This window comes from Salarias fasciatus, chromosome 23, assembly GCF_902148845.1.
Source record: "Salarias fasciatus chromosome 23, fSalaFa1.1, whole genome shotgun sequence".
NCBI lineage: Eukaryota > Metazoa > Chordata > Actinopteri > Blenniiformes > Blenniidae > Salarias > Salarias fasciatus.
The window spans coordinates 34,735,631-34,753,276 of NC_043766.1; the positions used below are offsets into that span (position 1 = coordinate 34,735,631).

At 43.6% G+C, this 17,646-nt stretch overlaps 2 protein-coding genes across 2 annotated transcripts in view; both read left to right on the forward strand.

Annotated features, from left to right (window-relative positions):
* The window catches only part of LOC115382246 (NLR family CARD domain-containing protein 3-like), a 39,732-nt gene extending 23,579 nt beyond the window's left edge, over positions 1 to 16,153 (forward strand). The window contains exon 9 of the mRNA XM_030083962.1: positions 15,345 to 16,153. The gene's annotated coding sequence lies outside the window, so the exon portion shown is untranslated. The remainder of the gene's footprint in view (positions 1 to 15,344) is intronic.
* LOC115381304 (NACHT, LRR and PYD domains-containing protein 3-like) overlaps positions 1 to 17,646 on the forward strand; it is a 37,762-nt gene that overhangs the window by 1,743 nt on the left and 18,373 nt on the right. Inside the window, exons 2-8 of the mRNA XM_030082583.1 lie at positions 8,877 to 9,267; positions 9,803 to 11,639; positions 11,720 to 11,893; positions 12,174 to 12,225; positions 12,262 to 12,347; positions 12,431 to 12,604; positions 14,210 to 14,256. Coding sequence (XP_029938443.1) covers positions 8,991 to 9,267; positions 9,803 to 11,639; positions 11,720 to 11,893; positions 12,174 to 12,225; positions 12,262 to 12,347; positions 12,431 to 12,604; positions 14,210 to 14,256 — 2,647 coding nt within the window. The 5' untranslated portion in view covers positions 8,877 to 8,990. The remainder of the gene's footprint in view (positions 1 to 8,876; positions 9,268 to 9,802; positions 11,640 to 11,719; positions 11,894 to 12,173; positions 12,226 to 12,261; positions 12,348 to 12,430; positions 12,605 to 14,209; positions 14,257 to 17,646) is intronic.

A 17,646-nucleotide genomic window follows, 5' to 3' on the forward strand; every position in this document is an offset into this window, starting at 1 on the left:
ATTAACTCTTTAACAAAACGTCAGTAACACACACAGGGCGCCTCCAGCCCGTCGCTGTGAGCTGGACGACATGCTACAAGCTCATTTTCATTAAAAGTATCTGTCTATCAAGCGCCAGAAGCAATATTGTTTTTGATTAGCAGCCGGTGGTGCTGCGGGGTTCAGGGACCGTCTGCAATTTACAAGATGCTGCAACAGTGAAGACAAATACCACAAAAAAAAACAAAAACAAAAAAAAAGTACAGTGATTCGCTGCAGTGTCACCATAATCACTACAACCTTAAGTAATCTCTACTTAACCTTAGTAATTCTGAGCACTTTCATTGTTGTAATAAAAACTGTGTTGTAGTTTAAAAGTTAAAGCTATTACTATTGAAAAGGTGAGTGTATGGCAGTTATTTCAGTTCCCTGTCCCAGTGATATATATGTTTGCTGTTGCTCACTCTCTTTCTGTTTATTGCAGTAATTCTGAGCACTTTTATTTTTCTTCCTGGTTGAAGCACCTTTGTTTGAATCTATAACAATAACATAACTGTATTTAAGTGTAAAGTTAAAGCTATTTATACTGAAAAAGGTGAAACTTACGTTTATTTGACAGTGATTTCATATTTCTTAAATAAAAGGTAAACATTTAATTTATTGTAGTTTTTATTTCTAAAGTGTTATACTGGAGGAGCTTCCTGGATAAATAATTTCTAGTTTTACAGGTAGTACATTATCTACATGATTCTTAACAGTTTTTCTGAGGCTTTTGTATTATTTATATCGATATCGGAATTATATCGTACCGACCGAAATTAAAACCCATATCGTGATAACATTTTTGGCCATATCGTCCAGCCCTACGGCTGCGTCCCGGTTGCTGTGCAGATCCACCATTCCCTTTGGCAGCCCATCCAGCAACTGCTCTGTAATGATCATCTTCATGATCCTCTTCTCCTTGGTTGTCCTGCTCAGCTGTAACCGCCGAGACTCGGCACCGCTTAGCTTGAAGGCGACGGCGAAGAGTCGCTCCGCCTTCCCGAGGCATGTTCCCTGGAGTCTTGGCAGTGGTTCTCCGATGTGAGTCCAAGTCTGTCCAAAACTGCCCTCTTGACATTTTATGTAGACGTAGCTCTGTGCTAACATCTGCACTCCCCCAGTCAGGAGGAGGAGCAGCCTCACTGCCCACTCAGTCGCTGGCCACCTGCATGCTTCCACCGTGGCCTCAAACATCTCAATGGACGTCTGGGGATTGTCTGTCACTGTCTTCTTGCGGAGAGCGAGGCCGGACAAACGAGGGACTGTCCAATTCTTTGGCGTGTAGTCCGACAGTCACCATCAGTTCTGACCCTGGACCACCAAACAAGTCCTCAGGCCTGTATCTGCTGTAGAGGTCAAATGAGAGCTGAAGAACTACAGAGGTCAAAGGTCACAGCAGGCTTCATGTCTCAGCTTGGCCTTAAGCCCCGGTCATACCGCCCGAACTTTGCTGGAGCGTTCCTGGAGCGGTGAAAAAAATCCATCACCGCTCGTAACCGTTCACCACCGTTCACCACCACTTAACAGAAGTTGGCCTCCATTAAAGCAACGCCGTGTACGCTCGACCACCGCTGATGTTACTGGAAGGGCCCTCCTACCGCTCCAAAAGTTTTGAGCTGCACAAAATATTCCGAGCGGTGAGGAGCGTTGAATTTTCTGCCCCGGCAACGTTCACCCCCGCTCCACCAACGCCCAGTCCAAGTTTGGCACCGCTAGACGCAAGTTCATGGACGCTCGGGTCCGCCAGGCCAACGCAATCTTGAACGCCGGACCACCGCTGCTTCACCAGCGCTGCCCAGGTGGCGATTAAACGTTACACAAACGTCGGTGGAGCGGTTGGAAGCGTTTTACGAGCGGACACGGGGTTGCTGGAACGGTGGAATGGAATAATAAATGAAAAAGGTTGAAGTAATATATATAAAACAGTATTTTTTTCACAGTTGTTAACACCAGAACAGCCAAGACGTTCTGACAGACCGGTTGGGTTTTTATAATTCAAATAAATCTGTTAAAATAATTCCCCTGTCCTCTAATTCTTTGAGTTTTCCTAAATATGTGTCTTGTATGTTTTTCTGAAGCAAATAAGGTTTCTGAAGCAAATAAGGTCCTAACAATGACACACATAATATTACAAAGCATTTATACCCCCAAAAAATAAAGAAGACGCACTTCGCGTTGCTTTTTTTCTGTGATTGATTTGTTTTGGTTCATGTGCGCGCATCTGAACAGGGAGCTTGCTCTGACAGCAGACAATCAGCCAAAAATATCAACCAACCCCCCCCAAAAGAAAAAAAAAAAAGACAATAAAAAGAGGCATAAGAGATATCAGGTGGAAGAAGCTTCAGCAATGATACAGGAGGTCAGTGAGGGGGAATCGGATGGCGGAGACGTGTCGGACAGTCCAGCAGAACCTGCAGTGGCGCATGAAGCGCTCACGCGTCACCTCCAGGTATAGAGAATTACTGTAGGCTACTGTCAGTTTACAACTAGATAATAATAACATAAAATGGTTTAAAAAAATAAATAATCTAATGTAATAAATCTCTACACTACAGTGAACACGGTAGTTGGAGCACTGCAGCGTCTCCAGATATGCCAGTTACAGATTCAGGTAAAATATTATATCCTCCATCAAAGTACAGCAAACCAAGTGTTTTTCGTTTCCAAAAATTAATTTGAGAACGAACATATTTTCTGAATAAATACCTTTGTCCTGTGGAGCCTGCAGTCCCAGAATCAGATGAGCAGGGTGAGGACGGACCGTGTGGGGGGGGGGGGCGCAGCCGGGGAGACTTATTTTACTAATTTTAATATGTTCTTGATTATTATTGACGGTTAATAACACAACTGTTTTGTGTGTGTTGGCGTGTGTGTGCGTGTTTATCAAGGAAACGAGTGTGCGGAGTGTGAGTGAGAGGTGACGCTGCGCAAATGTGCACTGTAAAAAGTCAAATAAATTTTAAAACCTGATTTGAGGCATTAATACAGCAGACATGAGGCATTAAAAGGTTTGCTGATCCTCTTGACTTAATATTTTGTTTATTTATGTTAAAGGTCTAATACACGATTTTCTCGAAGACGAAGCCCCACGTCTGTTACTCACTTTTTGAACAACGCCATGCGCCAGACCATCCGCCCGGCTCTCCTGCTTCTCCCAGGAAACGCGGAAGTGTACGAGCGCGATCTCCTCTTCTCCGGCGTGCACGGCTCTGTTTACAGTTTCTGCGATCCGCCTCGCTCATGCATAAAGCTTTTTTTCCGAAACAGTTTCAGTTTCATTATGTCAGACTCGCCATCGGTCAGTACTAGCTCAGAAGCTCACGGCTACATAAACACTCTGAATGCGCATGCGCAAGCACGTAGAACCGCCTTACGAAAGCAGCTCGTCAGAATGATTGACAAACAGACCCACCACTTATTTAGGTGATCCACCCGGAAATCAAAATGTTGTATTACACCTTTAATTTCTAATATATTAGATTACAGAAAAACAACCTGTTGTTGTGCTCCTGCGCAAAAACACTGCAAAATGTATGAAGGTCTGGCTGACCGTCGCAGCCTTTGGAGAGGGTGTAAGAATATTTCTTGACACAACCAGTGGGCCACATCTATTTACCTGACTCCATTGCTTCAGCTGCCTGCTCAGTAATGAATGATCTTCTTGGAGGCTGCGGCCTTTCCTTCTCCAGCCTTTCTCTTCTTTTGTCCATGTCGCATGATGAACTTCAACTATCCACTTCTATCAAAAATCGATCAGAACTTGTATCAAAACGGTCCGTTCAGCTCCGTAGTCACAGAACGCCGCTATACCAATGCTCGCTACCGCTCTCTGCTGCTCTCTACCACAAAACCAACGCTAAAGCAAAGCTGGCTTCAGCGGTGCACCGCTAAGCCAACGCCTGTGTTATCGATTTTTTTTCCCATTTTGTGCGCGGTGACGAGCGTTCGGCCCCCCTCCCGACCGTTCAAGGAACGCTCCGGCAAAGTTCGGGCGGTGTGACCGGGCCCTTAGAAAGATAAGTGGAGTTCCTCTTTCGGAGTTGCTCTACAGGACTCTCTGTCATTCATCTTCTTCCAAGCCTCAGTACATGAACAAGACAAAAGAGGCTGTGTGTGATGGAATATTGTATCAAGACCAGAATGCAGGAGGTTCATACAGGGACAAACACACACATACACATATTTACGCACGCATACATAGACATACGCATGTGCACACATGTACATACGCACATGTACACACATACACACATACTCAATATTCAACCCAAACTGTATAAATTGTAAGCATAGGGCTGCTGTCCTTTTCCTTGACCTTTTAAATAATTTATTAATCATCATCTATTTTATTTGTTGTTGTCAACTCTTCATAATCTTTAGAAAACAAAACGTTTGCAAAGGTATATCCTTCATTTTGTCATGTAATATATAAATGCACACAGATTGATTGATTGATTGATTGACTGATTTACAACAGAAGAGGAACAAAATTGTTCCAGCAGTATGAATGATGTCATTTGGAAAATTAAAAGACAAGTTGTTATTAATGCACAGAAGAGTATTCGTGAACATATAATTTGTTTAACAACGAAAACTCTTTCAGTCCGAGTGGAAACGATGAAGATATATTTGTCTCAAGAGAAGCATTGTTTAAATAACAATAGAGAGATTTCTCCATTCTATAGTTGTATTGTGGTTCATCCTTTGACCTGTTTCAGAAACTGCTTCAAATATTTTGCGACGTTTTGAAAATCATTCTGAAGTCATTATTCAATGCAGAGAATCATATTTCTGGTCAAATCTAACTATGAAGCACAAATTACACCTCTAAATAAACAGAAACAAAAAAAAGAAAAAACTGTCAGTCTGTGACATTATTTACATGGCCACTAGGAGGCGCTTGATGTTGTTACCTCATGGTCTAATTTGAGGCATGAATTAAGGCCACTGTGCTTGTTTTCTAGGGGAGGACAGTCTGGGACCACCAGTCGTCATATTAATCTGATTCTTACAAGGGTTTTGTCAGTGTTTCACTGAACTCACAGAACCTAGAATCCTCCAACAGAACGATAAATAGAGAAATAAATCAGCACATTTACCTCCTGTGAAGCTGCTTCGTGGTCTCAGCAAACAGATCAACTCATTCCCTGCAGAGCTCATTGTTCAGCAAAACTTCCATAAGTATTGAGCAAACGTTTTAACCGGCTGTCCCAGCTTCTTTTACAGCTTCACAAAACATAAAAACGTCAGTTTTTCTCTGGGCGGAATTATTGACTGAGCAGTTTTAATAAAGCAAACAAAAGACATGTGCTGCGTTTTCACCTGCTGTGACCCTCCTCATGCTTTCCATTTGTAGTTCCACTTTTCTTCTGCTGGATTTTGTGTGTCTGCTCGGTTGGAGTTGTGCTTGAATTAAGACACGTTCTAAAGCAGAAGTACAAGTTCATAAAGCCCATACTTTCCCTATAAATGCTGGTACACACTCAGAACACACTCATTACGCACAAATCTGGAGATGAAAACAGTTGACAAATGAAGCCCCTGATCTCTGACTCCTGGCCCCTGACTCCTGGTCAATGACTCCTCGTCCCTGACTCCTGGTCCCTGACTAATGGTCCCTGAGTCCTGGTCTCTGACTTTTGCTCTGTGACTTCTGGTCCCTGACTCCTGGTCCCTAACTCCTGGTCCCTGAGTCCTGGTCTCTGAGTCCTGGTCTCTGAATCCTGGTCTCTGAATCCTGGTCCCTGACTCCTGGTCTCTGAATCCTGGTCCTTGACTCCTAGTCCCTGACTCCTGGTCCCTAACTCCTGGTCCCTGAGTCCTGGTCTCTGACTTTTGCTCTGTGACTTCTGGTCCCTGACTCCTGGTCCCTAACTCCTGGTCCCTGAGTCCTGGTCTCTGAGTCCTGGTCTCTGAATCCTGGTCTCTGAATCCTGGTCCCTGACTCCTGGTCTCTGAATCCTGGTCCTTGACTCCTAGTCCCTGACTCCTGGTCCCTAACTCCTGGTCCCTGAGTCCTGGTCTCTGAGTCCTGGTCTCTGAATCCTGGTCCCTGACTCCTGGTCTCTGAATCCTGGTCTCTGAATCCTGGTCCCTGACTCCTGGTCTCTGAATCCTGGTCCTTGACTCCTAGTCCCTGACTCCTGGTCCCTAACTCCTGGTCCCTGAGTCCTGGTCTCTGAATCCTGGTCCCTGACTCCTGGTCTCTGAATCCTGGTCCTTGACTCCTGGTCCCTGACTCCTGATCCCTGACTCCTGGCCCCTCACTCTGGTCCCTGACTCTTGGTCTGTCACACCCAGAAGATGGACCCAAACTCAGACCACCTGAGGACGGAGTAGTGAAGGGTTTCCTGAAGTTCAGAGGCATTGAAACCCAAAGCAGAGTTCCAGAAGGCTGCATGACATGAGCACACAAGGAAACAAAGCAAGGTGACCGGGGAAACACAAAGGAAGCCAGATGAACCAGCAACCACACAAGAGCTGAGAAAGGTTTATAAAGGGGAGACACAGGGCCAGCAAATGAGGGTAATGAGCACACGGGGAAAGACCATTGGTTGATGGAAACATGAGGTGAGGTAGACAACAGGTGGGGCTGAAGACACACATGGACACAGAACAGGATGGGACCCAGCCAGGGGGCGGGGCCCAGAGGGTCCTGACATGGTCATTGTAATAGTAATCCTATTTTATCATTTGAGAAATATTGAAAAACTGAAGCCAGTTTTATCCGGCACTGATCTGGAGTTGGTGATTCATGCTTTTATTGCTTCTCGTTTAGATTATTGCAACTCTCTCTTCACATGTTTTAACAAAAATGCTCTCAACCGTCTTCAAAATGCTGGTTCAAAACGCCGCAGCAAGACTTTTAACAGCGTCTGGCAGATGGTCACACATTACGTCAGTTCTGTCTTCTCTGCACTGGCTCCCTGTTAAATTTCGGATTGATTTTAAAATCCTCGTGTTGACTTTCAGAGCCTTGCATGATCAGGCTCCTAAGTATCTTTGTGATCTGCTTCAAACATACACACCTGGTCGCTCGCTCCGCTCCTCAGACCAGAACATCCTCATGGTACCAAAAATGCATTTTAAAACCAGAGGAGATGTGTCCCTTCAGGCTGTGGCTCCAAACCTGTGGAACGCCCTGCCTTTGTCCCTCCGTGTGGCCGTTACTGTTGACTCCTTCAAAAAGCAGCTGAAGACGCTTTTTATTCAATCGGGCTTTTAGTTGACTGGACGTTTCTGATGTGATTGACTGGCTGTCTGTTCTTAGTAGTGATGCACCGAAAATTCGGCCACCGAAAATTTTTGGCCGAAAATGGCTCAAAAGTGTATTTTCGGCTTTCGGCCGAAAGAAAAAAATCACCGAAACAACACGGCCCAAAATAATTGGTGATGACGTGGCGGTAATGCTAAAACAAACCTTTTAATTCCTCATGTCTGCTTTATTAATGCCTCAAATCAGGTTTCAAAATGTATTCTTTATTCTTTTTACAGTGCACATTTGCGCAGCGTCACCTCTCACTCACACTCTGCACACTCATTTCCTTGATAAACACGCGCACATACACCAACACACACAAAATAGTTGTATTATTAACCGTCAATAATAATCAAGAACATATTAAAATTAGTCAAATAAGTCTCTCCGGCTGCGCACCAGGACTGACACCTTTCCACACGGTCCCGTCCTCCCTGCTCATTTCTGGGACTGCAGGCTCGACAGGACAAATGTATTTATTCAGAAAATATGTTCGTTCTAAAATTAATTTTTGGAAACGAGAAATACATGGTTTGCCGTATACTTTGATGGAGGATATAATATTTTACCTGAATCTAATTGGCACCTCTGGAGACGCTGCAGCGCTCCTGCTGTCCTGCTGAGTCCCCCTCACTACCTCCTGTATCTTTGCTAAAGCTTCTTTCACCTTATATCTCTTCATTATGCCTCTTTTTATTGTCTTTCTTATGGGATTTGGTTGATATTTTTGGCCGTCTGTCTGACTGTCTGCTGTCAGAGCTCGCTCCCTGTTCAGATGCCGCATATGAACCAAAACAAATCAATGGCAGAAAAAAAAAAAGCCCCGCAAAGTGCGTCTTTTTTTTTTTTATCAGCGGTCTGTGAGATGCTGTTGGCCTTTGTAGGTATAATTGCTTTGTAATATTATGTGTGTCATTGTCAGGACCTTATTTGCTTCAGAAAAACATACAAGACACATATTAATATAATATGATATAGGAAAAGTCAAAGAATTAGAGGACAGGGGAATTATTTTTTTAACAGATTTATTTGAAATATAAAAACCCAAACACTCTGTCAGACCGTCTTGGCTGTTCTAGTGTCTCCTATCTAATTGGATGCAGTGATTAATCCGATGAACCTGATCATCCCTGAAGAATATCCATGAGGAATATAGGCTAATAATTATTCATTTCTTTCGGTTTTCGGCTTTAGTTTCCTCATTTATCGGTTTCGGTTTCGGCCAAGAATTTTCATTTCGGTGCATCCCTACTTCTTATCATGTTTTATTTTGATTTTTTTTTTTTTTTTTTGATCTGTGAATCACTTTGTGATTTTATCTGTGAAAGGTGCTATACAAATAAAGTTTATTATTATTATTGTTATTATTATTATTATTATTATTATTATTATTATTATTATTATTATTATTGTTATTATTATCATTGACTCATGGTCTCTGATTCCTGCTCTGCACTCCAAGTTGTCAGGAATATAAAATAAAATCTGTGGTCGTCGTACCCAAATAAAATCAGACATTGTCTTTAATAAACCTGAACCTGAAACAAGCGAACTATTGAGAAGGAGCTCATGAGGATTCTTGTTTTGTGTTTTTCAGGATCAAACATCTCACCTGCCTTAGTACATCAGCACCTCATCGTGGTCTTTCCAGGGAATCTATGAACAGAGTGAAGGTTTAGTGAGATAAATCAGACTCTTCACAACGACAAAGATGAGCTCAACTCCAGAAATCCTCCTGGGAATGCTGGATGAATTAGGATGTGAAGACTTTAAAAGATTTAAGTTCCATTTGAGTCAAATTGGGGTCTTTGAAGGCTGCAAAGCAATCCCAGAGGAAAAACTGGAGACATTGGGCAAGGCGGACACAGCAAGACAGATACACGACAGGTACAGCGACCATGCTCTGGATCTCATGAAACTGCTGTTAGAGAAAATGGGGAAGAAGTGGATATGGGATAAACACACCATAAACACCACAGAACCTGAAGGTAAGTCTTGGAAACATGAACACTTGATGTTATAACTTATATTTGCTCAATGTGAAACAACAGAGGTGAATCATGACAGGTAAAATGGCAAAAAGGACAAACTGTCCTCTGCTTTTACAATGTTTGATCTTTTCATTTTTCTGTTGCTGATATTTTTTTTGATAAAAAATATACATGACTTCACACAAAACCTCAAAAGTCATTGTAGTTATTATTGAAGATCACTTTATGATTCCTGCATGACATTTTGCAGCCAGTCTGAAATTCACAGTTCAATGAGCTGAAGAGAAAACAAACACATGAGAAAATGATTCATGACTTTTATGCCTTCTTAAGGACCACCTCGTTTGATTCTGATTATACAAACCCAAATGTCAAAGCTAAGAGCTTCCGGTTTCTGGTGAAGTGTATAGGAAGTACATGCATTAAACCTAATGTAAAACTAATTTTTTCTTGAGCAGTTTAAATATGAGTCTCAATGTTTTAATGTTTTTCTTTTGTTGTTGTCATTTTTTGTCGCTTAAAAAATAATTAGGGAAAGATGGACCTCAAAAACTTCTTCTGTCACCGATATCTAAGAAGTGTCAGGAAAAACTCAAGTCCCAACTGAAAAATGCGTTCCAGTATGTGTCTGAGAGGATCCCTAAACAAGGAGAGTCCACCCTCCTGAACCAGATCTACACAGAGCTCTACATCACAGAGGGAGGGACTGCAGGGATCAATCAGGAACATGAGGTCAGACAGATAGAAAAAGCATCCAGGAAACTAGACAAAGAAGAAAGAAGAATCAGACCAGAGGAAATCTTCAATGACTCACCTGGAAGGTCTAAACCAATCAGAACGGTGCTGACAAAGGGAGTGGCTGGCATTGGGAAAACAGTCCTGACACAGAAGTTCACTCTGGACTGGGCTGAAGACAAAGACAACCAGGACGTCCACTTCATATTTCCATTCACCTTCAGAGAGCTGAATGTGCTGAAGGAGGAGAAGTTCAACTTGGTGGGACTTGTTCATCACTTCTTCAATGAAATCAAAGAAGCAGGAATCTGCAGCTTTGAAGAATTCCAGGTGATCTTCATCTTTGATGGTCTGGACGAGTGTCGATTCCCTCTGAAGTTCCGTCAAGCTGAGATCCTGACTGATGTTACAGAGTCCACCTCAGTGGATGTTCTGCTAATAAACCTCATCAGGGGGAATCTGCTTCCCTCTTCTCACATCTGGATCACCACGCAACCTGCAGCAGCCAATCAGATCCCTGATGACTATGTGGACAGGGTGACAGAGGTCCGAGGGTTCACCGACCCCCAGAAGGAGGAGTACTTCAAGAAGAGATTCAGAGACAAGGAGCAGGCCAGCAGGATCATCTCCCACATCAAGACCTCCCGAAGCCTCCACATCATGTGCCACATCCCGGTCTTCTGCTGGATCACTGCTACAGTTCTGGAGGAAGAGTTGGAGAAGAGAGAGGGAGGAGCGCTGCCCAAGACCCTGACTCAGATGTACATCTACCACCTGGTGGTCCAGGTCAAATTGAACAGTGTCAAGTATGATGACAAACCTGCCTCACATGAAACCTGGATTCCAGAGAGCAGGGAGATGATAGAGTCTCTGGGAAAACTGGCTTTTGATCAGCTGCAGCAAGGAAACCTGATCTTCGATCCGTCCGACCTGACAGAGTGTGGTGTCGATCTCAAAGCAGCCTCAGTCTACTCAGGAATGTTCACACAGATCTTTAAAAAGGAAACGGGTGACAAGAACGTTTCGTTCTGCTTCATCCATCTGAGCCTTCAGGAGTTTCTGGCTGCTCTTCATGTCCATCAGACCTTCATCAACACTGGAATCAACCTGCTAGATGTAAAACAGGAAACATCCAGGATGTCCAAAGAGATGAAGACAACACCAAATCTCCACCATCTCCATCAGAGAGCTGTGGACGAGGCCTTGAAGAGTCCAAATGGACACCTGGACTTGTTCCTCCGCTTCCTCCTGGGTCTTTCACTGGAGACCAATCAGAGTCTTCTTCGAGGTCTGCTGACACAGACAGGAAGTAGCTCACAGACCAATCAGAAAACAGTCCAGTACATCAAGAAGAAGCTGAATGAGAGTAAGAGTCAGTCTGCAGAGAGAAGCATCAATCTGTTCCACTGTCTGAATGAACTGAATGATGGTTCTCTGGTGGAAGACATCCAATGGTACCTGAGGTCAGGAAGTCTCTCAATAGCCAGTCTGTCTCCTGCTGAGTGGTCAGCTCTGGTCTACATCTTGCTGTCATCAGAAGAAGATCTGAAGGAGTTTGACCTGAAGAAATACTCTCCTTCAGAGGAGGCTCTTCTGAACCTGCTGCCAGTGGTCCAAGCCTCCAACAAAGCTCTGTACGTACTGCATGAACTAATATGAAGACCTGAGCACATGATGAAGACTAAGCTGGTTTTAATTGTTGGTTCTTCTTCAGGTTGAGCGGCTGTGGTCTGTCAGAGAGAAGCTGTGATGCTCTGTCCTCAGTTCTCATCTCTCAGTCCTCCCGTCTGACTGATCTGGACCTGAGTAACAACCATCCAGGGGAGTCAGGAATGAAGATGCTGTTTGATGCAGTGAAGGACAAAGACTGCATACTGAAGACTCTCAGGTTCTAACATGATCGTGAATTATTATTCACCACACCCTCTTCTACCCCCAATGTCTATCGAACATTTGTAGAACTTCTCAATTGAACATAGTAACATTTGATATTTTCTCCACTAAGATCCATGAAGTAAAACCACACAAGAAATTTTCCAATGTGTGATTGGCAGGAGAGTAGCAGAATGACTACTCCTCTACTCACTGTGTTTGTGATGTCAGATAAGTAGAAAGTGAGTCCATAACAAATATTTATTATCTGGTTTTCATTGTTGGTTCTTGTTCAGGTTGGAGAACTGTGGTCTGTCAGAGAGAAGCTGTGGAGCTCTGTCCTCAGTTCTCAGCTCTCAGTCCTCCAGTCTGACACATCTGGACCTGAGTAACAACGACCTGCAGGATTCAGGAGTGAAGCTGATTTCTGCTGGACTGGAGAGTCCTCACTGTAAACTGGAAGCTCTCAGGTCAGGATCCAGCTGCTGCTTCATCATGTGGAGGATCTTCCTTCTTCCTTCTTGACTTGATGCAGCCATGTTTGTGCCTCCAGTCTGTCAGGGTGTCTGGTCTCAGAGGAAGGCTGTGCTTCTCTGGTCTCAGCTGTGAGATCCAAGTCCTCCCATCTGACAGAGCTGGACCTGAGCTACAACCATCCAGGAGACTCCGGAGTCAAACTACTGTCTGCTGCTGTGGAGGATCCACACTGCAAACTGAAGACTCTCAGGTATGAACTCACAACAGGAGCTCATCCGGGAGACTGAGATGTTCTTCACAATGTCTCAAACAGACACACACTGCGCACAGATAACCAAAATTCTACTTCCCCCAAGTCAAGGCTCTCAGAACAACAACAACAACAACAACAACAACAACAACAACAACAACAACAACAACAACAACAACAACCACAACCACAACCACAACAACAACAACAACAACAACACAACCACAGCAACAACAAAAGGAGTCTTTGCAGGGTCTTCCAGTCAAGTTCTTGCCGATTTACATGAGTGCAGTAAGTTTGTTGATAGAATCAGTCCTTACATGACAGTCAGGTGACCACCAATTACAATTAAAAGAAAAATGCTCAACATCATCTATAGAAAGTTTTACAAGTCAGGGTAAAGCTCTTGGAAGACTCCATACTCAACTTTTCTGAGGGTATAAATGAATGCAATTACTTCATCCAGAGCGAAAAATACGAGACATTTTTTGAATTTCAATTAAGGAGAATAAGTCTGCGGGCCAGCAGAGAGGCAAACACAGCATTTGTTAGTAAATTTGTGAGTTTCAAATTCGGATGCGTTCAGCCAAGAATGACTTTACATGGTTTGCCGTCTGTTGTCCAGTATTCAGGGAGAGAAGAAGATAATACGAACATATGTCCAACTAGTGCAGGACAATGACTACATCACAGCCCAGGTTTACTCTGGGGAAGATTCTAGAAAGTCTATCATTTGAATCATATGATGAAGAATCTGGAACTGATTCAACCCATGACGGACAAAAAGAGAGGAAATACGTGTAAGAGTTAGACTCTTCTGTCAGGCATCATCGATAGTCTCTACCCCAAATCTGTCTCCCATGCTGCTTCTGTCTTCTTCCCAGATATTTTATTTAATCTGTGTATCATTTTGTAAATTATGGAAGGCTTCTTCCTGTCAAAGTTGCTAAGTTGTAGCATTGCATTAAGCTGATTTCTTGGGCTGAAAAACATCTGAAAAAGTGGGATCTAGGTTTTCTTTTTTGATCGATCACAATAAAATATCCTCCGCTGAGCCTGGTTCTGCAGGTTTCTTGTCCTCCGACCCTGCCGGGCACCAGACGCCCAAAGAGGGCAGAGCAGGGGGACCCAGGGTCGAAGAGCCCAAGAGCCAACCACACCGACTCAGGCAGAGGGCCATACCCAGGAGAACCAGCCCCCACGGGCGGGGCAACCCGCTCCAGGCCAGAGCCCCCAAAGGGTTCCAGTCGCAAAAAACTGAGCTTTTCAATAATCAGTAAAGAAGTGTGATGGATCATTTGAAAGCACATTTCCCAGCTGGATTGAGGAGGAGAGGAACAGAAACATTTCAACAGGTTTCATCTTCATCACACTGATTCAAAGCAGCAGAGTCACTTTCAGGCTCCAAATGTCAAAACAACCATTTGGAGCAAAATTTGAAACTTTAAGTTGATCTCATCAAACAGTGCCACAGATGGTGGACTCAGAGTCTTTCAGCCTCTTTCTGTGTCTCCAGAGACAAACTGAGGAGTTCTGTTTCATGTTCAGCAGCAGTGAGGACTCATGTTGGAGAGAAAACCCTTCTGACTGTCTTTCTTCCTGCAGGGTGGACCATGGTGGACAGCAGAGGCTCAAACCTGGTCTGAGGAAGTGTAAGTTGGACAAGAGAAGTCTGACAAAAAGTGTCCTCATCAAACTTTCTCTCAATCAGGAAGTCCACAAACAACAAATCCATCACACGTGTCTGATCGGGATTCTTCTCTTTTTCTCTCCATCAGATTTCACCCAACTTGACCTGGATGAAAACTCAATGCACAGAAAACTCAAACTGTCCAACAACAACAGGAAGGTGACACATGTGAAGGAAGAGCAGCCGTATCCTGATCACCCAGACAGATTTCATTACTGGAAACAGCTGCAGTGTAAAAATGATCTGAGAGATCGATGTTACTGGGAGGTTGAGTGGAGCGGAGAAGTTTGTATATCAGTGAGTTACAGAGAAATCGAAAGGAAAAAAGGCAGGCCTGAGGACACGTTTGGACAGAATCATCAGTCCTGGAGTCTGGAGTGTTCTGGTGCAGGTTACTTTGTCTGTCACAAAGGCAACAGAACAGTCCTCTCCTCCTCCTCCTCTTCCTCTGGTAGAGTAGCAGTGTATGTGGACTGTCCTGCTGGCTCTCTGTCCTTCTTCAGAGTCTCCTCTGACTCTCTGATCCCCCTCTACACCTTCAACACTGCATTCACTCAACCTCTGACTGCTGGATTTAGACTCTGGTTCCCTGGTTCTTCAGTGAGTCTGTGTCCTCTGTAGGAAGGACAGTCTCTATCTCTGACAACAGGAAGGAGGAGAAGTCTATCACTAGGTGAGAGGGGTGTTTTAAAATAAATTGCTGTAAAGATTTATTCCGTATAGCTCACCACCTCCTTCTTTCCTCAGACGTCCCCACAAACAGAAATCGATACTTGTTGGACTTCGGGTAGAACCCTCTGTACATTGTGAGGAGTTTCCTTGTCTTGATTTCAGTAGCTTACATCTCTTCCAGTGTCCAGGATATTATGCCAGCTGGGTTTCTGATGACTGGCAAGCATTCGTGTTGATGGTTCTCAGATAATGAATGAGTGAACATGCTGGAGGAGGTTCCATGGTGCAAGACCAGCTCCTCCTCATGAAAGATACTTCCAAAGGACAGAGGACAAATGAATGAGCGTTGCTTTTCAGTGACACACATCACAGTGGAAGTTTCAAATGATTTTTATGTTACTTTAGATTTTTATTCATTACTCTTTTATGTTTAGAAGTAGTATCATGTAAGCTCATTAATAAAATATTGTTTTATAATCCCGCTCATATATAATCCCACGCATGCTGGCTGATTTAACCATAAGGTTTTGTTATGATTGAGATGCAGACATTATCAGCTGTTGCAAATAAGGATGGCTTTGCTGCACAGAAAGTTGAACAGGAAATGGTGGGCTCTCTGCAGGTGTTGAACTGAATGTAACCTCGCAAGTTGACATATTGTCCTGATTGGTTGGTGTGAAGAACTCACTTGCAGATCCCACGTGGTCTGAAAGCAGAAGATTGTTTTTCTTTTTTTCAAAATGTGCTGTTGTGTTTTGCTGAGAACTGAGGCTGAGTTGGTTTCCTTGGTAACGAGACAGGAACACATGCGTCAGAGCAGATTATGTTCGAACCTGATAAAGGCTCTATCTTCCGGTGGAGTGTGTACACTCAAAAGAGGCTGCCACCTGCTGGGAGCTCTCTGAACTTTGAATCAGACGAACTTTTAAGGTTGAATTAAACACCCAAAATGACATTAACAACAGATCATAAGGAGTGGTAAATTCTGATCACTGCTCACCTAAACTTTCCAAATCCAAATCAATACATGGCTGAAATTTAAGACATGTAGGAACCAACACAAAATCAGTTCTCTTTGATTTTTATTCGTTTCTTTTGGTGTTTTATCTGTTTGCAAAAATGTTCTCTTGAATTAAAACTTGTAATCCTTGGTCTGAATAAAAAAAAACACAATAAAAGTTCAAAAAGCTTCGGTGCAGTGGTGTCATTTCCTCTGAGTAAGACCTGGATAGCTACACGGGACAAGGTTTCTTCAGAAGTGAGAGACATTTCAGCCCAGTCTCACTCCAAATTGTGCAATAGCTACATTGGTCCACAGCACATGTTGTAGACATGTCATGGTAAACACCTGGAGAGTGTTGTGCTGCTCCATTTGATCATCTCAGTCTTTCCTATGGACATATCTTCAGGTCACGTGACTGCCTGCAAACCTGACTTTGTGCAGTTTGTTTACATTCATCTCCACTGTTAACAATAAGCAGAGAGCTCATTCCCTCAGCACATTCATTAATATCGGCATTGCTCCTATTTCACTGACATATAGTGAATATATTTCATTGACATATATTCTGTCATGCCCTGTGCCCCTGCCGCCATGTGGGGGCGCTCGGGTCCTGTTTTGTGTTTGTCTGCAGTCATGTTCACCTGCCTGCCTCCTTACCACCTAATGTGCCTCACCTGTGTCTGCCCCTATTTAAGCCCTGCTCCCCTGGTGTGTCTTGTCGGCTCCTTGTGGGTCTGTCCATGTGTTCGTGTGTCCTGGCCTGCACCAGCTTCGTTCCTGAGTTCCTCAGTTGTTCTGAAAATAAAGGACTTTTTGTTTTCCACCTGGCTGCCTGCGCGTGGGTCGTTCCATCCCACACCCGTGACATATTCATGTCTCCATGACATGAACACAGCTGAGACAGGGATTTCTAGAGCAGCAGCGTCAGTCAGAGCGGTTCATCCAACCAGGGAGGTTTATTAGGAGGGGGTGGACAGGTTGGCTCTCAGCTGATCCACACACAACAGTTTCTGTTCAGAAGTATTAAACATTTTCATGTTCATGTTCATCTCTTTTACAAACACAAGACAATCAGACCTTTGCTGGCTTTGATCAGGAGGACAAGATCAAGGCTTCATTCTGATTTGCCTATGCTGTGAACACTGGCCTTACCTTGTAATTGTTCCGGATTACATTTTTAAACAGATTTGCTCTTCCAAGAGGAGCTTATGAATATATAGTTCCTCTTGTTAACATGCTTTCCTAATTTATTTAATTTATTTTACGTACTGATACATGATATTGCTGGACTTGACAGGGGGACAAAAAGACAGGTGAAGAGACAGGAAAGTGCAAGAAAGAAACTTTGGAACAAACAAGTAAACAACAACAAAAAAAGAGTGAAGCGAAGGAAGAGAGTACACAGATATGACGGTCTTTTTGTTAATATTGACAATCCAGACTATCGGCTACTGCACCTTCATGAAGACATGACAGAAGGCATCCTATGGACTTTAGTTTGAGAATATAGCTGGTAGAGAACTGGGGCTTGAAGCTGAGGATCCAGGTGTCAAATTACACCAGAGCATCAGGAGAGGCCTATTACAGATCACCATTTGACTGACCCACCACAAGAGAATGAGATAACTGAGTCCACATGCACAATGTGAAGAGTAGATAAAGATCAGCGTGATCATG